Genomic DNA, 18430 nt, shown 5'->3' with positions numbered 1-18430 from the left:
TAATGCTGTCATTGTGGTAGTCTGCTCTCAGTCTTCCTAAAGTTATGATATATGGCCCCTACCTCTCTGCTTTCTTTAAATCTAGTTGACAGTGATGGATAACCCTTTGATTAATCATGCAGTTGGACTTTGCGTAGGTGGGAGTGGCACCTTCTGTCTTCCCTGTCAGCGGGTAAGCCTACTATTACTACTAGATACAACCCCCTTAGGATGCCACCTTAGGAAAAACCCTGCAGTAAGAAGACTCCCTTGCTTTAGCTATTCAGGTAAGAGAAGAACTATGGATAGAAGTGAACTTGTTTAGTTAGTAATTAACTCCTACTGAAGATGTTGTCTGTGTGTACTAGGTTTTTGTAGGCCAAACAGGCAATGGCTATCATCCCCTTAGTGGCCAATATATAGTTGCAGAGGGCAATAGAGCACGGGTATAAGTAAATAACATACACTTTAACAGATTTATAAAACAGGCTACACTAAAAGACAGCAGTGCAAACTAAAACACAAAAATAAAGATTTGAAGTGCAAATGAAGTAAAATAAATTATCCCCTGTAATTGTTTACAAATAGAAAACCCTCCCTCTCCACCCACAACAGTCCCACCCCTCTCTCCGAACAATAACCCCATCCCTGAAAAGTCCAACAAAAAGTCCAAACTCCATCCCAACTTCCTCCCTACCCTCTCCACCAACAAGTCCCTCCTAACAAAACAAAAAAATAAAATAAAAAAAAGGGCTTAGAAGAGGGCAATGTCAATATGGGTCCGGAGCTGGTCCAGGCTCTGCTCAATCCTGGTGAGCCAGCTCTCCATGCGGTCCATCTGCTGCAGGATGTGGTTCAGCAATGCCCTGTTGGAGCAGGAGGGTACAGCATCAGGTGCAGTCAGGGACCCTGATTGTTGTGATGCTGGCAATGTACTGGCTGGGAGGCTGGAGGCTGGGGGCTGGCATGCTGTTGCGCTGAGTCCGAGGCAGCTGTTTCGGCCCCTTCCTTCTCCAGGACCACCAGCTGACAGTATTTCGGCCTGGATGTTCCCCAGCCTCTACTGCGGCAGACGGGGTGCTATCTCCTGCCTGGTTGATAGTGGTCACTGGGCATGAGTAGTTATACCAAGAAAAATAAAAAAGACAAATTGTAAACAATGCTCTGAACAAACACTTCTTCAAAAGTTGGTAGTGGGTGGCACAGTAGCACACATTGCTGTTCCCCTAGAGACTTGGAATTTGATATGAGTATTATTAGGAGAGTCACAAGGCTATTTTCTATTTGTTTACCAACACATGCCTCATATGAAAAGCACTGGCTGTCTGGTAGGAAATAATTAATGCAGAATAACACCAGATTAAAGAAAACTGTGATATCATGTTTTTCCTTTTAAAGTTGGCTTGACTACATGGTAACTAAACATACATATTTAGTGGAAAAATAAAAATGAATTACCTCTCATTTATGATGAGTAAAGGATTATGTACTCTGGAGTACAAGTTGCTGTGCCAAATTATTGGAGGCATGCCAGCCAGCGCTTTGAGTACTTTGCTACTCTCTACAGCTGGGGCATCTGTAGCTGACAATTATCCATCTTTAATTCCATGGCCCTTCTCCTCCCCAAATGCCTTTCCCTTCATTTCTGCTCTGACTCCAAAGAGGCAGATAAATAAATAAGATACGTCATGCATGTCATGTATAAAATGCAGATATATTTATCCTGTCTGCCGTAAGTAGATGGTGGGAAAAACGATGCAGTGCACTGCTGCGAAAGGAATGGGCAATGCAGATTGTATTTGGCACGTTCACCACAGAGTATCCCTTACACTAAACTTGAAAATCAACCTGGCACTAACTAGTCCCACTTTACTCACTGGCCTTGCCCGCTATCACAAATTCTTCCCAACAAATTCATTGACTGGGCAGTAAGGAAAGGAAACTTGACATACTCCACTGCAGAATAAGGAAGAGGGAGTAGGTAGGTAGGTAGAGCTTTTGCTATATAAGAATAGAGGAGCATCATTTATCATCAATTCATTATGTACCTAAGCTTTAGCTTATTCAGTCACTGTATAGCGAAAGTCTAAAGGGAAAAATCTGAACTGGAGTAAAATAAATCTGTTATGGGAATACTGGACTGCACTTCTTAGGTCATGGGTAGAGAAATGCCATGGGCAGGGAGGGGGTTGATGAATGATGATGGGCTACATGTCTGCCTCATTTAACAAATACAGTGAGTCAAGGGATTAGAACACAAATAAAAAAATAAAAAAACATTTTTAACAACAGTTTTGATAACCATAAATGATAAAACACAAAGTAAGCGAAGTAGGTGAGCAGCATGCCCCTCTACAGAAGAGCTCCCTTCTTTATTCATCCAAGTAATTATTCAATCATTCTTTCTACTATATTTACCCATAGCCACCATTTTACTTTCATTCATCCAGTCTTCCATCCAAATTTACAATCCTTTATCTATCCATTCAGTACCCACTATTCACCATTTCTTCTAATCAGTCTTTTACCCACCCATCCATTTACCCAATACTCACCCTCATATCCTTTTTCATTCACCCATGCATCCTTTCTTTCCACTTTTTTCACCCATCCTTTCTTTTAACCTGCCATTCTTTCAAGTTTCCATCAAGCCATCATTATTAGCGTACATTTTGGGGGTGATTCTGAGCTTGGCGGGCGGCGGTAGCCGCCCGCCAAGCGGGAACCGCCAGAAGACCGTACCGCGGTCAAAAGACCGCGGCGGTCATTCTGGGTTTCCCACTGGGCTGGCGGGCGACCGCCGAAAGTCCGCCCGCCAGCCCAGCGGGAAACACCCTTCCCACGAGGACGCCGGCTCAGAATTGAGCCGGCGGAGTGGGAAGGTGCGACGGGTGCAGTTGCACCCGTCGCGAATTTCAGTGTCTGCTAGGCAGACACTGAAATTCTTTTTGGGGCCCCCAGGGGCCCCGCGGCACCCCCTACCGCCATCGTGTTCCCGGCGGGAGAACCGCCAGGAACAGGATGGCGGTAGGGGGTGTCAGAATCTCCATGGCGGCGGAGTGGAGGATTCTCAAGGGCAGCGGCCCAGCGGTGCACCGCCAGCCTGTTGGCGGTGCTACCGCGGTCGTTCGCCCTGGCGGTTTTTACCGCCAGGGTTAGAATGACCCCCTATGTGTGCTTTTGCTGAGTTGCAGATAGAAGAAGCCATGAGTAGCCCAACCACAGCTGTAGCTGTAATGCAGGGGGGAGGGATTCACAAATCTGATCATAACAATGCCTTTGTAGCTAGTGAGTAATAGTCATTGTCAATAAGCAAGGATTATGATTTACCATCACCTGTCCCTGTCCCCACGTCTCCCCATGCTCTGTGCAGCGGCTGAACTTGAACCAGCTCCAATGTTCTCACTGGTCAGTGTGGCTAGAAAAAAGTAGTATAGAGTTTTTAGATGTCAGGTGCACCTCCCTTTCTTAATCTTTTTAATCAAACAAATGCAACTGCAATACATCATTACAGTTCGGTTAGCACTGCAGTATCTTCTATCAAAAATATCACTCTGGGCATTTTGTTAGAATGTTAGAAAAGCCAAGTAGTCAAGCCAACCAAAAGCTTTGCTTAATGGAGGGGCAGAGCTATAGCCTAGGATAATGATGACTCAGAATCATTGAAGCGCAATGAAGGGATGGAATACAAAATGGTCAATGAAAGACAGAAAAAAAGATAATGCAGGGATAACAGGAATTAAACAAAACTTGGATAGGGGAATTGGAAAAAGTATAAAAAATGTAAACAAGGCAAAATTTTAAGTAATGTAAAAGTGGGGAGATGTAAAAGTTAGGGAAATAATATTAATATGAAATAATAAGACTTAATGGTATGAGCAGAGCTGTCAGCTGCCTACCGAGATCCTGCTAGACCCGCCTATGAAGTGCCCCTCTTCTTGCCCTTGAGTGCTGATGTAAGAAATAAAGAATATTAAAAAAATACATTAGTGGTACCATTAATCTCCATAAAATTATTACATAACAAGCAAATGCAATAACATTGTACATAAATCAGATCACCTATGGTACTATTATGATCAACTATCGTTGAGTTGGCTATACTCCTAAAATCCCTATTCCAAATTTCCATAACAACTACATTTGGAACTAATGCATTGCAAAGAATGACCTTTGATTTTATTCTCATTTCTCAACACCTTGATGGACCAGCTAAGTCTCTGTTTTTTGCAATACAAAGATGCATACTTGCATCACAGTGAAATTGCTTGGGAGTGTACAAGCTACATAAAGTCACAGAGAATGCTAACTTACTGATATCACTAATTCACTATGGAGACAGGAGGACAGAGAAGTCTGCGTTGCAATGGCTTATTAAATAATCAGCCAAAGCAAGTGCCTACGAGTATGATGATGTAGCACTGAGCACCTGCCTAGCTCTAACTGGATTGCATAATAAATAATATTCTAACAAACTTAAACGTAACTTACCTCTGAGTGTAAGCTGCATGCTATTTGGAAACAAAACTGAGCATTGTAGAATGCAAACACACTAATAAAAAACCCACCAAGCCCCGGAATCGCCGCACCTAGCAGGTCAAGCAGGTCCTGCTCGCAGTTGTTTATATCTGCCCGGTGGTGAGTCAGCTGCTGAGTGGTGCGCTGGACCTGGGTGGTGGTCGTGACACACCTGCGCACCCTAGCTCAACGCAGCCAACGCTCCTGCATGGGTAACCACTGCCAGGCCTGCCGCTTGCTGCCAGCATATAGAGGAGGTGGCGCTGCACGTAAAAGACCGGTGTTGCCAGTGGCAGCCGGCAGCTTTAGGAGGGAGGGGGCGGGCGGGATGCACACACACACACATTCTTTCACACACAGACACGCACGCACCCACATCCATTTACAACACTCATACAATTCAGACATGCACGCACAACCATTCATTTTAAAACATCACATACACTCATTCTTTCACACACACAAACAAGCACACACGCACATCCATTTACAACACTCATAACACTCAAACATGCACGCGCGCACCAAACATTCAATTTAAAACATCACACATACATACATACATACACATACACACACATACAAACACACACACACACACACACACACACACACACACACACACACACACACACACTTACCTTCAGCCTCCAGGTCCAAGGAGGGTTGCGACTGCTGCCTTCCCTAAGGTCAGCCAATGAGGGAAGGCAGCAGTCCCAGCCTCGTCACAGAGTGGGATGGGGTCAGTGAGACTGCTGACCCCACCCCACTCTGTGACGAAGTGTCACTGACTGACACTCGCCCTGGGCATTGTAGGGCTTAAACCTGAAGCGCCCAGGGAGAGTGTCAATTGGTGACGCTTTCGTCATCACCCAGGGGAGGGCCTCGAGGCACCTTTGCTGAGCTGAGGAGGTCACGCCCATAGGAGCTGTGACCTCCTCAGCCCAGCAAAGTTCAGCTCAGGCAGCCAGGAGTGTGCACAAATCGCGCATGTCTGCTCCTGGCTGCCTGACCTGAACATGGAGTGTGTCTGTCAAGCTGACCTTTGTTCAGCCTGACAGACACTCTTCATGAGGGGCAAAAGGTGGGGGTGTGTGGCTCCTCCGCCCTAAAGGACAGGCCGTCACTGGGTGTTGCCACTTCCGAAAAGAATGGCTGGGGCTGCACCCCTTGGTGGTGCCACCGCACACAAGGTAGGCAGCTGCTGGCTGTCCGGGAGGCCCGGTGATGCCGCTCCCCTGATCGCCAGCACCGCACTACTCTGCAATGGTGCTGGGTGAAGAAGAAAATAATTTAAAGGGAGAAGGAAGGAAGAAATGGGAAAAATAAACAAAAATAGAAAAAGTCATGAAAAAAAACACACATTTAAAAAAATAAAAATAAAAATACAGAAGCACAAAAAGAGATGCTAATAAAATAAATAAAAATGAGGGGTAGATTAAGTAGGAGGGTGGAGGATTGCAAAGATAAATTGGAGATGAAAAACAGGCCCAGCACCATAAACAGCTAAACACAAGACAGCCGCTCCCATGCAAACCACATGGTGCCATTCATGCGTGATTCTGAACGCAAGTATGTACTTTCCGTTTGATGCCAAACGCAACATGAATGGGTGCTACGATAAACTCTGCGTTACGCGCTCCACGCTGGTGTAATCTACACACACCCATATAACGGATTGTACAACTCAGTATGTGACTAAACACCGCTCACAGATATAATTAGAATTCAAGGTAGTGCCCTGGGACTAGAGTCCATTGATGCCTCAAAAAAACAGAGACAGAAGTCTGGTACGATAAAAGCAGGGTCCATCAGCAACTAGGCAGGGGATACACAAGAATTGTCTTAGAGTCTTGTTCTCTCCCTTTTCAAGAGCTCCTCAAGTGTTACATGTGGCTCAATAGGCTTGTCAAGCCTGCCAACAGCCTCCACTCTGAATATTCCGTGGAGTTCAGAAAAGTCACCTATGCCCATTCAGCTCAGACTTATGTTAATTAGCGTTTTGTCAGTCAAATGGTAAATTTTTAAAAGTTACATTTTGTTAATATTTATAAACAATCCAACTTCCCAATTGAATTAGATTTTTAATAACTATTAAAAATAGTGTCTTAATTTTTTCTTTAGCTGGTCTAAGTCCTGAGATGCAGTATTAGTATTTTAATCTGTACTATGGTTTTCTACATAGCACAGCTAGGCCTGCCACATTGAATATAGCTTTTAGTGCCTTTCCTTGTCACTCTAGAGACATGGTAACATAAATTTTCTTCATGGTCCTACTTTTAAATACCATGTGCCCTACCTTGTGCGCTACAAGGCTTACATATGGGTGACATACTAATATTTAGAAGGAAGGTTTTTACCTATTGAAAGGGGTTATTTTAACAATTGACACTGCAGCAGTCACTCTACAGTGCCTGAAGCTGTTTTCCTTGTCACTTTCATGGATGGTACAATGAGTGCTGCATTCCACAGGTGACTTTTCATGCCATGGGATTATTTCTGCATCATATATTATGGCTTTACAGAAACGTTAAATAAACCAAACATCGATTAACAACTTTCTACATGTTTTATCGGTCAGAGCATATACACTGGGCACAAGGCAACAGTGCCCCTATGTGGAGAGTCTACCATGATCATGATTCTGAACAGTAATCGCAGGAGTGTCAGCAGCCCACTGATTTCAGGTCAGACACATAACTTTCTATAATCCTCTGCTCGTGTTGACCCAACTCTTAGGAGACACTGAATTTCACTCCTCCTGGACCGTTGCTCCTCCTTCAGGGTTAGCAGGATCCTTCCCTCTCTAAATGCATAGGCTGGCTTCTAGGCACTCTCCAAAGATGATCAGCTCTTGCAACAATGGCTCGACACAGGTGATGACTACTCACTTCTGAGAAGCGGAGTATCAGGCAGATACTATCTGGTTGCACAGCCGTCCTTCACATAATCTGCAAAGCTTTCCCTTCCTTGGTTCAAGAGAAATTGTAACTGAAGCAATAAGTGAGTCAGAGGGTTTCACTTTTTTACAGTCAAAGGAGTCAGCAGATTTCCTTTCAAATGTCCTTTTCAGGCTGGTTTCCAGATACAGCATTTGCTTAATGTGATACTCCTCACAGGAGGATAGGTTTCAGCGTGAAGGAGCCACAAAAGAGGCACAAAGAGGTGTGAACTTTGTGCGCCTGGCTGTCATCAGCCACACTAAAGAGAGATCAGGAGAAAGACAAAAGGTTGGCCTCACCAAAGGTGTTCATTCATCTTGGAAAATAGAAACGTCAGTCCTGACTTTCAACCCCACCATCTACCAAATAGTAGTACTACAGGAAGACTAATCAGCAGCTCCTCTCACCAAAAAGCCTAATCTAATTTCTAAAGGTAATTTGTTTCCTCATTCCAAACTTCAGTGTCCAGGTCTTCTCACTCCGGCTTCAGGAATTTCAGCAATGCACTTAAACTGTTAGGGAAAACAACCTCACCTCATCACATGGATAAGGCTAGGCCAGGGAATCCAAAATGGATTTCACAGGTCTATTATTTTGATTCACTGATACACACAATGCATGTACCAAGCAGGCCACATACACAAACACATACAAAAAATCCTTTTAATGTTAGTACTAGGATTTGTTTAAGCACATAGAAGCAGAAAAATATACGAGTGGGCCGGATAAAAAGGTATGGCTGCAACTATGGATTAGCAAAATATGGGATGCTCCCACCACCACTTTCTGTAAAAAAACCACAAAAGAAACAGTAATCCACTGTATAATGGGGCACGCTTGGTGCCGCCCCACCAAGTCTCCAGACAGGTGTGAGGCTAGGGCAAAAATCAGATCCAAGTATTTGCGGTATGGCATCCAAGGCAGGGGAACAAGACTGTACACCATTGTGTTAGCCATTTGTTGCATATTTTTTATGATTTGCTTGTGCTAATACTCTATTAATCACTACAATATTTGCTTGCCGTTCTTATACCCTAGGGTACTGCTTAATAAATATTTATTGATATGTAAGAGGGGTGTTTTTGTGACTTTTCAGTACCGAGTGGGGGAGCCACCAAATATGCCTTACAAGGGTTTCAGGCAAGTGTGAGCAATCTTAATACTGACCTACCCACATGAAATGAGTGGGTCAGTGATACTCCACGGTATTTTCTCTTCTCTGTAGTTTTCGTTTCTGCAACAGAGAGGCCAATTCTTTGACATGTTGGAATGCATCAGGGATCTAGGTGTATAGATTTATTATTCTGTGTAAGGAAATGGGTTCAGCCCTTCAAATCGGCACACTTTTTTTTGCTTTTTGACCACCTGGTATGTGACCTTTTCACTGTGGGTGAGTCTCACAACCTGTGACTCACCCAGGGTAAACTCATGGTAAATGGACTGCACATGTTTTACCACAAGTCTCCATCTTTTAAGATAAGGCAGCTTCGATGCAGCAAGAGTAGGGGCACTTGGCTTGTTACACATGAACACGTGTACAAACAAGCGTGAGGGCTGCGTGTGGGAAACTCCTGTTGTGCGCAGCCCAGTAACTGCACACAGGTAGCCTAGTGCAGAGGGAACTCTGCAGGATTAGATATTGACCAGGAGTAGGCCTCACAGTGGTAGTGTACACTCATAGGGAAAGAGTGTGGTTTACTGTACTGTCTTGTCTGCAGTGACACACCTATTGGGAAGGCTGCTTTAAAGCGCAGCTTCACTTACCTTTGGCCTACAGAGACCAGTGACATATCAAATTGGGACATAACCCGTACATGAAATCAATTCTGCAAGTTACAAACAGATTATGGGTCATAATGGAGTGTCATATTTCTCTGGCTCTGCTCAGGATCAAAGCTCAAGTCTTCTGTCAACCTGCTCTGCTAAATTAATTACCTTTCTCTCCAGCGGCAGGAACAAAGGCCTCCCCACCCAAAGGGAGCAATTAACATTACTTGAGTCAGCTTCTGAGGAGGAAAGGGACGGGTGGGTATGAAGGATCTGCATCAGTCAGTCAGCTGTCACACTATACAAGGATGGGCCTGCCCAAGCCCAATAAGCAAAGGAGGGAACGCAGACCTCTGTAGCCAACACAGGAGGGGGCTCCCTTTAAACATTTTGTGATAAAGGCTCTGGGCAGTGATGTCAGTGAGGGGTGGAGCTGAGGCCCCCAGAGCAGATGTGAAAAGTGACTCCTGAGTGACACCATTTTGAAATGTCCCAGCAGGTTGTGAAGGATGGTTGGGACTGGAGCGAGAGGTGATGTGGCACCCAAGGATAGGCCTGAGGTGCCTCGTTTCTGAAACCTTCCATCCCCAGTTAAAAGGTCTTGCGCAAGGGGGAGAGCTCTTTCTTGGTTGTGATTTTCTGCTGGACACTGGGACTGGAGGCGGCAGCCATGGACAACTGGAAGGAGGAACCCCCGGCTCTCATCTGGACTAAGGACTTTAACTTCAGTTGAGCCCAGGAACAGTGAGGCACTCCCCAGGACCAGGGAAGCTGGTCACCTTACACCCCCTGAGACTAGTTGGGGGAAAGACTGGGCTTCTGCGCCAAGGAAGGGAGAAGCTGCAGAGGAAACCGAGGACAAAGGCTGGTGCAGGGAGCACGTGGAACCAGCTTCCAGCAGAGTTCACCACCTTAGAGGTCAAGAGGCCTGTGGAAATGGCTACAGGTTGTGAGGGATTGCCATCAGGACTAAAAAGAGCCCCAAACCACCCAAATCTATCCAATGGAGCCTGAGTTATAGCACGTGGAAGACTAGACTGACGACATTGTCACTGGATGGAGCGCATGGAGCTCTGCTGCCAGTTCTAAATATTACCCCTGGGGTGGGACAGAGCCTGGGGCTCACCACGAAGAGTGAAACCAAATTTTTCCCTGGGAGGGTGTGTGTATGTGTGGGGTCCACATCCCCAGAGCTAAGAGGGTTCGGTGATCCCAACCTCCTTACCTGATTTAATTGAAGGGAGCCCAGGATGCCCAACTTTGGGCCTCCCACCACTGCAGAGATACGGGAGCACCCTCCCACTTCTGAGAAATCACCCTTGGGCCCGGGATCTCCACCTCTGGGCCCTGACAATGAAAGGAGGAAGCGGAACTGCCACTGCATGCCCCTCACCTGTGGCAGACTTGGCCCACTCCCTGTAGTTCAAAGGATGAAGTTTGTGTGGCCCACCTCTCTCTTCCTTAAGAATGCCCAATTTTAATCCATATTGTGGGTTGTCAGAGGAGTGTGATCCAATTTGCCCCAAATCAATATCATAAGGAAATGGAAAGTTGAAAACCCACATTATGTCCAAGTTTAAGATTCCAAGCTTGCAACTTGTTATGATTTGTGGTGTAGAATTAGTACTCAGAGTCAAGATAGTGAATCCAAATGTATTTATTGGTGCCCATTTGGCCAGAAGGTCAAAAATGTTTATTGATGTCCTATAAGGCTGTAAAATATGTGTAATTGTGAAATCAGTAATGAACGAGAGTAATCTTAGAGCAGGCAGATTTAATTGTGCATGCGCTGCAGTGTAGTGTAAATAGACAAAGTACCTGGATGTACCCCATGAGTCTAGTGTGGTTGTAAGATAGGAGAAATGATAAGTAGCACCACATGTGGAAGAGAGTATCAAAGAGATCCGAGAAGAGTATTTGTAACCCAATTTCCAATTAATGTTACAGGTGAGTCACTCACGTTAAGATATAAAGGCGATTAGTGATTTTCTTTACTGGATGTTAGTGAGTCAAGCGCATATAAGTGTGCAACCACTTTAGCAGAACCGATGCTGGAAAAAGGGTGTTAGTAACGTTGCTTAATGTATGTACATTAGCGTAGGTTAGTATATAGTTTTTATGACACCAGGAGGTGAATGGGAAAAAGGGTAACTCATACCTAGCAATACTCATCAGAGTGAGATCATTATTTGGCACGAGTATTTGCCAGTCAGAATATTTAGTCTGGATAGAAGTGACACGTTATAAATAAATGTTTTCTTAAACTTACCAGTTTACAAATAAATATTGCATTCAGGGATGAATATTGCATTCACCAGTAAATGGATATAGTCTTGTACTTGTCTGTTTCTGAGAGAAAAGATTATTACATAGCTTGTTATCTAGCGTAATTAGCAAACATGGCTATTGTACAAATAACTTATGTAAACGTATTGTATATTGATTTAAGAGGTGTCAAATTCTGCAAAAAGATTCAAAACAGGATCAAGACGTCACAGGCAAGAGTGCTTGGGCATTGTAGAGCGTACACAGTAATTCATTAGGCCATATTTAGTATGGAGTATCATTTAGGACGATAAGTATTCTCAGTTAAGATCGGGACCTAGGTGGTGATTCCTATTGGAATTGGTCAAGACATGCGAGAAAAGTGACGATCAACCGGAGAAACATACTTATGTTTCTATATAGAGAAAGGGAGAGCTTGCAGATGGCTTGCCCGTTATCTGGCCGCTTACCGGTCTTATGAGTGCAGAGGATGTTGTGTTTCGATAGGTCATATAACGGGCTAAATCCCTTGTTGGTGTACAGCGTTCTAGTCCACCGCCATATTGGTTGCATTACGGGGCAAGTGTACTACTACTATTTTTATGGCCAATGCTCTATTTCTGCACCATATTGATGTTGTATCGAGTCAAAATGTCCTACTTCTATTTACATGGCCATGACGGGCTAACAGAAATGTGGAGACGTAACGGCGGCCATATTGGAAAGGCCGTAAAAAGAGGAGGATGGAAGATCAGGCTGAGTTACACTATATGAGGGTGGCAAAATGTCGCTCATAATCAAGTTAAACGCCAATAAACATTTTTGACCTCCTGGCCAAATGGGCACCAATAAATACGTTTGGATTCACCACCTTGAATCGGCGTACTAATTCTACACCACAAATCATAACAAGTTGCAAGCTTGGATATAATGTGGGTTTTCAACTTTCCATTACCTTAGCCCACTCCCTGTGCCTGGGTTTGGGGGAGCTGGTGGCTGCCATAAAAGGCTACACCCTGCAGGAGCAGGAAGGGAAGAAAAGCCTGTCAGATCCCATAGCTGCTTGCAAGACTGCAGTCTGTGCAGGGAGCAGGCTGAGGTAGCCCAGGGTGGTCCCCCAATGAAGTGCTGCCTTTGGGTTGCCCACGTGGCCAGGCACCCCCAACACCCTCCATGAAAAAGAAAAGAAAAAGCTGTGTGGTGCAAGTTGTGTGGTGACTAGAACAAAAAGAAAAGAAAGGCAGCGCCTCTCCCCGGTTCAGCAGGAGGGCCGCTCATCAAATATTCACTGCTCGGGGCGTAACGCCCCATAATGCCCTGCAGGGCCTGACCTACAATAAACATTTCTGCTGTTGTGGGGGCCTTAGGACGAAGGGGTCACCACCAATTACATAAAAAGGAATCAAGGGGAGATGCATAAGCACCTCGGTTCACCTAAAGAAGTTTTCCATAAGTGTTGACCCTAAGTTTGGAGGGTCCATGAAAGGATGACCCACCCAGGATTTCTTTTAATTTTTTAAGTATTCCTATGGCTGGTGCATGTGCTCTATAGCTAGGAGTGCTGCACTCTTTAAGGGCTAAGTTCCCTTAAGGTGTCTAAAAAAATATACATTCTGTACAAGTGCTTTCTAGTGGCAAAGTTTATGGTTACAAGCTTGGTGAACTAAATGTGATGTCTTCTAGGGGCTATTTTTATGATTGCATTTTAACGGGTTAAATGTGATGAATAGCACACAGACATGGTGATCATTTTAATAATGCTTTACTGAAAGAATAATGTTCACAGTGAATACTGATCAAAAGGTATATGCTTTTGCACATTGTTATTTTTGATTATTGCATGTTTTCTTAAAATGCTGACATTTTGACATATGTTTTTTATCTTGAACCTTTGACCAATGTACTTCCATGATGTGGCTGTTGGTTGTTCCTGACCCCTTTCGGAGGTCAGAGGTGATCAGACAATGTCACTCATAAGGTATTTTCATCAACTTTATGTATATTTGTAAATTACTGCACAGTACTGAGTAGTGTGTGTGTAATAAATGCGCTTTTCCTTTTTCAAAAGAAAAGTACAGGCTGGACAATCATTAATTGAGTGTTACTATTGCGTTCCAGCAAATGATGATTACTTGTTCACCAAATCTCCCTTGAGTTGGCCTTAGACTGCTCTTCTCTGCTTCCCTGAGAGAGTCCAATGCTACAATAGGGTATTTGGTTCCCAGTGCAGGGCAAATATGGACCCATTACTTGTGTGGACCTCACACCTAATGGCCTGTTTCCTTCCAGTTTGCTATTGAGTGATTTTATTGGTTTTCATGGCAATAGGACAATACATTTTGGGCCACATGTACAAAGATCCGGTACTGCGACTCGCAATTTGCAAGTCGCAATACCGGATGTACAACAGTGTACTTTACACTGTGTGTGATTCCCAATGGGGTCGCAAATGACCTACCTCATGAATATTCATGAGGTAGGTCGCAATTTGCGACCCCATTGGGAATGGCCCCCCTCACAGGGATGGTGGCCTGCTGGAGACAGAAGACCACCATGTCTGTGACTGCTTTTAAATAAAGCAGTTTTTTTTGTTTTGAAATGCAGCCCGTTTTCCTTAAAGGAAAACGAGACGCATTCCAAAATCAAAAATGAAAAGATTTCTTTTCATTTTTTTAGAGCAGGCAGTGCTGCCATTCACAAAGGGGAAGGGGTCCCATGGGGAGCCCTTCCCGTTTGCGAATGGGTTAGCACCAGTTTGAAACTGGTGCTAACTGCCATTGTTTTGTGACAGCATTCGCGGTCACAAAACAATCATACATACCATTTGGATTCGGTATTAGGAAGGGACGCCCTTGACACGCCCCTTCCTAATGCTGAATCACAAAACCCAAACTGCAATTCAGTTACAAGTTACCGAATCGCAGTTTGGGCTTTGTACATCCCGAAATTCTGCATATCGGCCCTTTTGCGACTTGAAAAATGCTTTGTGCATCTGGCCCTTAGTGACTTGCAAACTCTGGCCTGCCAAAATAAAAAAGACTTTACCTTGAGAATTATGTTTGTAAATACATCACTGTATTTTCCAAAGGGGCTCAGGGGTAGGGGCATCCACCACAGTGTTTTATGTACCTTTCGGAATGAGGGAGGGGTAAACATGAGGTATGTCAGTCCAGACCCACAATTCAATTGAATGAAGGGTGCACACAACAAAAATATCAACTTAAGCTTGCAGAGAAGGGGCAAACATATGGAAGATAGCACAAAGCAGAGAGGTAAAGATTCAAACAGCAAGAAACGTTATGGGTTGATTTAGAATTTTCCAGAGAGAATACTCCATCACAATAGCAACGGATTACCCTCTCTGCCAAACTCTCAGTCCGCCTTCCTTGTTTAGAGGTTGGGCGAACCACCAGTGTATACAGATAGAGTAAAATTGACTCCATCTGCGTAAATACAAGCCAACAGAGGTAAGCCATCCAGCCAGCCACCCTCTGTCAAAGTGCGGTATATCTTGGTGGTGAGGGACAGTAAAAATGACCTTACAACATCTGAGAAAATTCCCATGGTGTGGGCGCATTCGTTTTTATTTTTCAAAAACAGACTCATGGTTTGAGAACATGCTTATGAGAAATAAAAAAAACTTTGGCTGGCGCCTTCATGTTTAATGGAGGTGTCAGTCAAATTTTCCTACCTAGACAGGTTCCAGAGAATGTACGAAGATGTCCACAGGCCTAGCAGACATCTTTAAATTTAGCATGCAAACTAAAGGGAGGGTGGTAGAAACAAAGTCCTCTACCACTATGTTTGCCTTTAATCTGTGTGCCAACCTGTAAACTAGGCCCTTAGACTTTTAAAGTCAGTGTGGTGTCAATTTAATCGGAGATTTTCTTAAGAGACAAAGACGACGAGCAAATACAACAGCATTTGTCTAACTGACTGGCATATTAACTAGAGGTAGAAGTTCAAAAATAGAACAGGCGAGTGAAGGAACAAATAAATACCACACAAAAGTAGAGGAGGAATTGTTTAAGCGGAGGATGAGGCACAAAAATTGACATATTAGTTAGCTGTTCAGTAGCTTACTTAGTTTGCATTTTAAAATACCAAGTATGTCTGTGAATTCACGCATCTGTTCTGCCTCAATTGAATAAACCTTTCTTTACAGAACTTGAATGCTGTGCTCTGTAAGTTCTCTTAGAAGTTTGGAACACCATTCATCTATGGTGTCATATGATGCCTTCTCCAATCATAATTATGCCACGACGAGTGGTCTGGAGCAGTATCTTGGCAGGGAGGATACTGCTATGGACCATTTCTCTGGCCCCAAAAGTACCAGATCAGCAAACTCAAGACGTGGTATTTCCTAGCCTCGACACCAGACTAGACTCAGTGTGTGATCTTGATTGGGCTATACTACTCCTGTACAGTGAGGGAACTGCAGATGTTCCAGCCTGCTCTACCCTCACCAGCTCTGCTCTCCGTCTGGCCCCTAGCCACCCGCACCAGTTACACAACGGATTTAAAGACATCCCCCTCTCCCATTTACTACCTGCTTCAATGTGGTGGTAAGTGGATGTGGATTTGGATCCATGTGTTACTCCCAGTTCCAGTGGAAATAACATGTAATCATCAGATTTAGGTTCAGCAATACCAGCCAGAATCACAGATTCCAGCCCAACAGTATCACTGCACCTAAAACTGAGAAACGTATAATGAGGCCCTAAGAAGAAAACTAGGTTGTTTGAAGCAATGAAACATGTTTACCCTCCATTGTTTGTGCTGTCATAGCCCCAAGAAAGCACACCAAAGGTTGGTCTGTTACTAGAGCATATTTGAGCATGGATCACAGAAAGCTCAATCCTTGGCTCATCCCAAATAAAAAACAAATCATGCCGCCATGATGTGATATACAATAATCCATGAATGTGAATTCAGCTGGAGGTAGGAGAAGTGGTCTCATTAGCCCTGTACCACCCCAGCCAATTATGATGACATCTCATGAAATTACATTATCTTTTTTTCCAATCTCATTACAGGGTGCATATTTCTTTACTCTTTGAGCCTAATAGGATCATGGGACGTGACATCACTGAATGTAAAATCTGTTATTATACTGTTAATAAATTGAGACCACCAGTTTTATAAAGCAGATAATGTTTCCTTAAGTTGACAAACATACGGTAAGATGCTCCCATAATCCACTCGAGGTGCAGTCTTAATATGGTAGGAGCACAGCAATCATATACAACTAGATGCAATCATCATGTACCAGACATGAGCATATAACACCAGGCAATACCTTAAACCCTCAAGTACACCACTGTATGGCAAATAGTAAATGTCAGCATCACACATAGGCATAGCTTCATTACCCAGTCTCTGTTTCAAAGAGGTAGGCAAAACAATGATATGTCAAGACACAACCATCATATATGTCCATCTGCATATTTATTAGCTTACATACACCCTCAAATGATCTACAGTTGTGTGCAAAAATGGCCTATTATATCTCTTGTAGGCCTCTAACACCCAGATATAGCTACCTATACCGGCATACAGGCCTGTACACAGGTATAGCCACTTGTGCACAGCACCTCCTCAAATGCCCAAGCACAACCTTAAAATCAAAGGAGCTTAATTCATCCATGTTTTACCTTCCACTCCCCAGCAGATCCTATGGATCCTGAGCAGAAAGGCCTTCGGAAGCCTGCGATAGTGACAGGCAGAGTAGAAATTAGTGTAGCTCTTCAACCAGCATTACTAACTTTCCCCCCACAAACTTCAGTATTGGTGGCACTGCTGAGGTTGAGAGCTTCTCCAGTGCATTCCAATGTTGAATGGCAGTAGGACAAGCAGGACGAGCGTCAGGCGAAGAGGAACTCTCAATAGTTCGGTTTTCATTTTGATGCAACTGCAGCACAGGTAAAAAAGAAGAGGCCTAAGCTCTTGAGGCCTGTCCCAAAACACCCTCCTATTTGAGGATGAATAGCTGGGGAACAAGAGAACAAAAATGCAGAAAGTAAACTCTGCTCTAGGAAAGACCAGTTTGATTTATGTCCTTGCATTTGTCATTGTTGAACCTGAAGTCGCAGCTGTAATAAAAGGTTTACCATCAGTTGAATCATAGTTACTAGTTCCATTTTCTTTTGACCCAAATGGTATTCCTGCAACTATCTTCTACCAGAGGGAGACATACAACCTACTGATTTGCTGGGCGATGTGTTATTCTTCAAAAATAGAAACTTACCACCTTTGGACTTGAAGGCAGAGCAGAGAAATCCAGCCTCTTCTGTCACTCTCTCTGCCAGGGACTTCTTTCCTAGACCCAAATCTCTCAGAGTAGAGAGCGAGAATCTCCTAACATCCTTCCATGACTGACCATATCTTGCCATTACCACTCCTGTAGATTAAAAACAAAGCACAATAGTCAATATACAAGCACTCAGTCCTTTCAGGGCACACTAGAGTGCTGCACTATCCCCTGTGTGATAATGAAAATAATAACATATGATTTACCTATGATTACATATCTCTGTTTCCATATATTTTGATAAACTTCAGGCTAGTGTCATCATGTGCATTTGTGAGGCTTTGAAGAGGCCAGCCACAGGTAACTGTTGTCAAGAGAGATGATCAAAGATGTAAAATAATTAAAAAAGGACAGATGCACTGCACATTCATTAGAATGCAAGCAAACTGTGTCTGTAAATTACTTTTTTGTAGGTTTAAGTCCAATGTCGGATGAAGTACTAAATAATGAGGATGGATAGTGCAATTCTATGTAAAGTTGTCAAACCACTTCCCTTACAAAAAAGATATGCTCATTGAAATGCGGGTGTGATCACACGATGAGAGCCTGTATTTCCCTGACCTTTTATCGTAAGGAACAACCCAGAATCGTAGCTGGGAAGAGAACTTATGCATTTAAAGCTACCGGTTATATGAAAGTTACATGCAAT

General features: G+C 43.8%; 1 protein-coding gene across 2 annotated transcripts in view; it reads right to left on the bottom strand.

Moving 5' to 3' along the window:
• The window catches only part of LOC138292691 (cytochrome P450 2D17-like), a 327621-nt gene that overhangs the window by 155528 nt on the left and 153663 nt on the right, over window positions 1-18430 (bottom strand). For both annotated transcript variants that reach the window (XM_069231413.1, XM_069231414.1), the window contains exon 3: window positions 17719-17871. In XM_069231413.1, the coding sequence (XP_069087514.1) occupies window positions 17719-17871 (153 nt within the window). The remainder of the gene's footprint in view (window positions 1-17718; window positions 17872-18430) is intronic.

Source organism: Pleurodeles waltl, chromosome 4_2 (genome assembly GCF_031143425.1).
Source record: "Pleurodeles waltl isolate 20211129_DDA chromosome 4_2, aPleWal1.hap1.20221129, whole genome shotgun sequence".
NCBI lineage: Eukaryota > Metazoa > Chordata > Amphibia > Caudata > Salamandridae > Pleurodeles > Pleurodeles waltl.
Note: the sequence above shows the minus strand (reverse complement) of the source record. Positions and strands in the feature narration are given on the sequence as shown.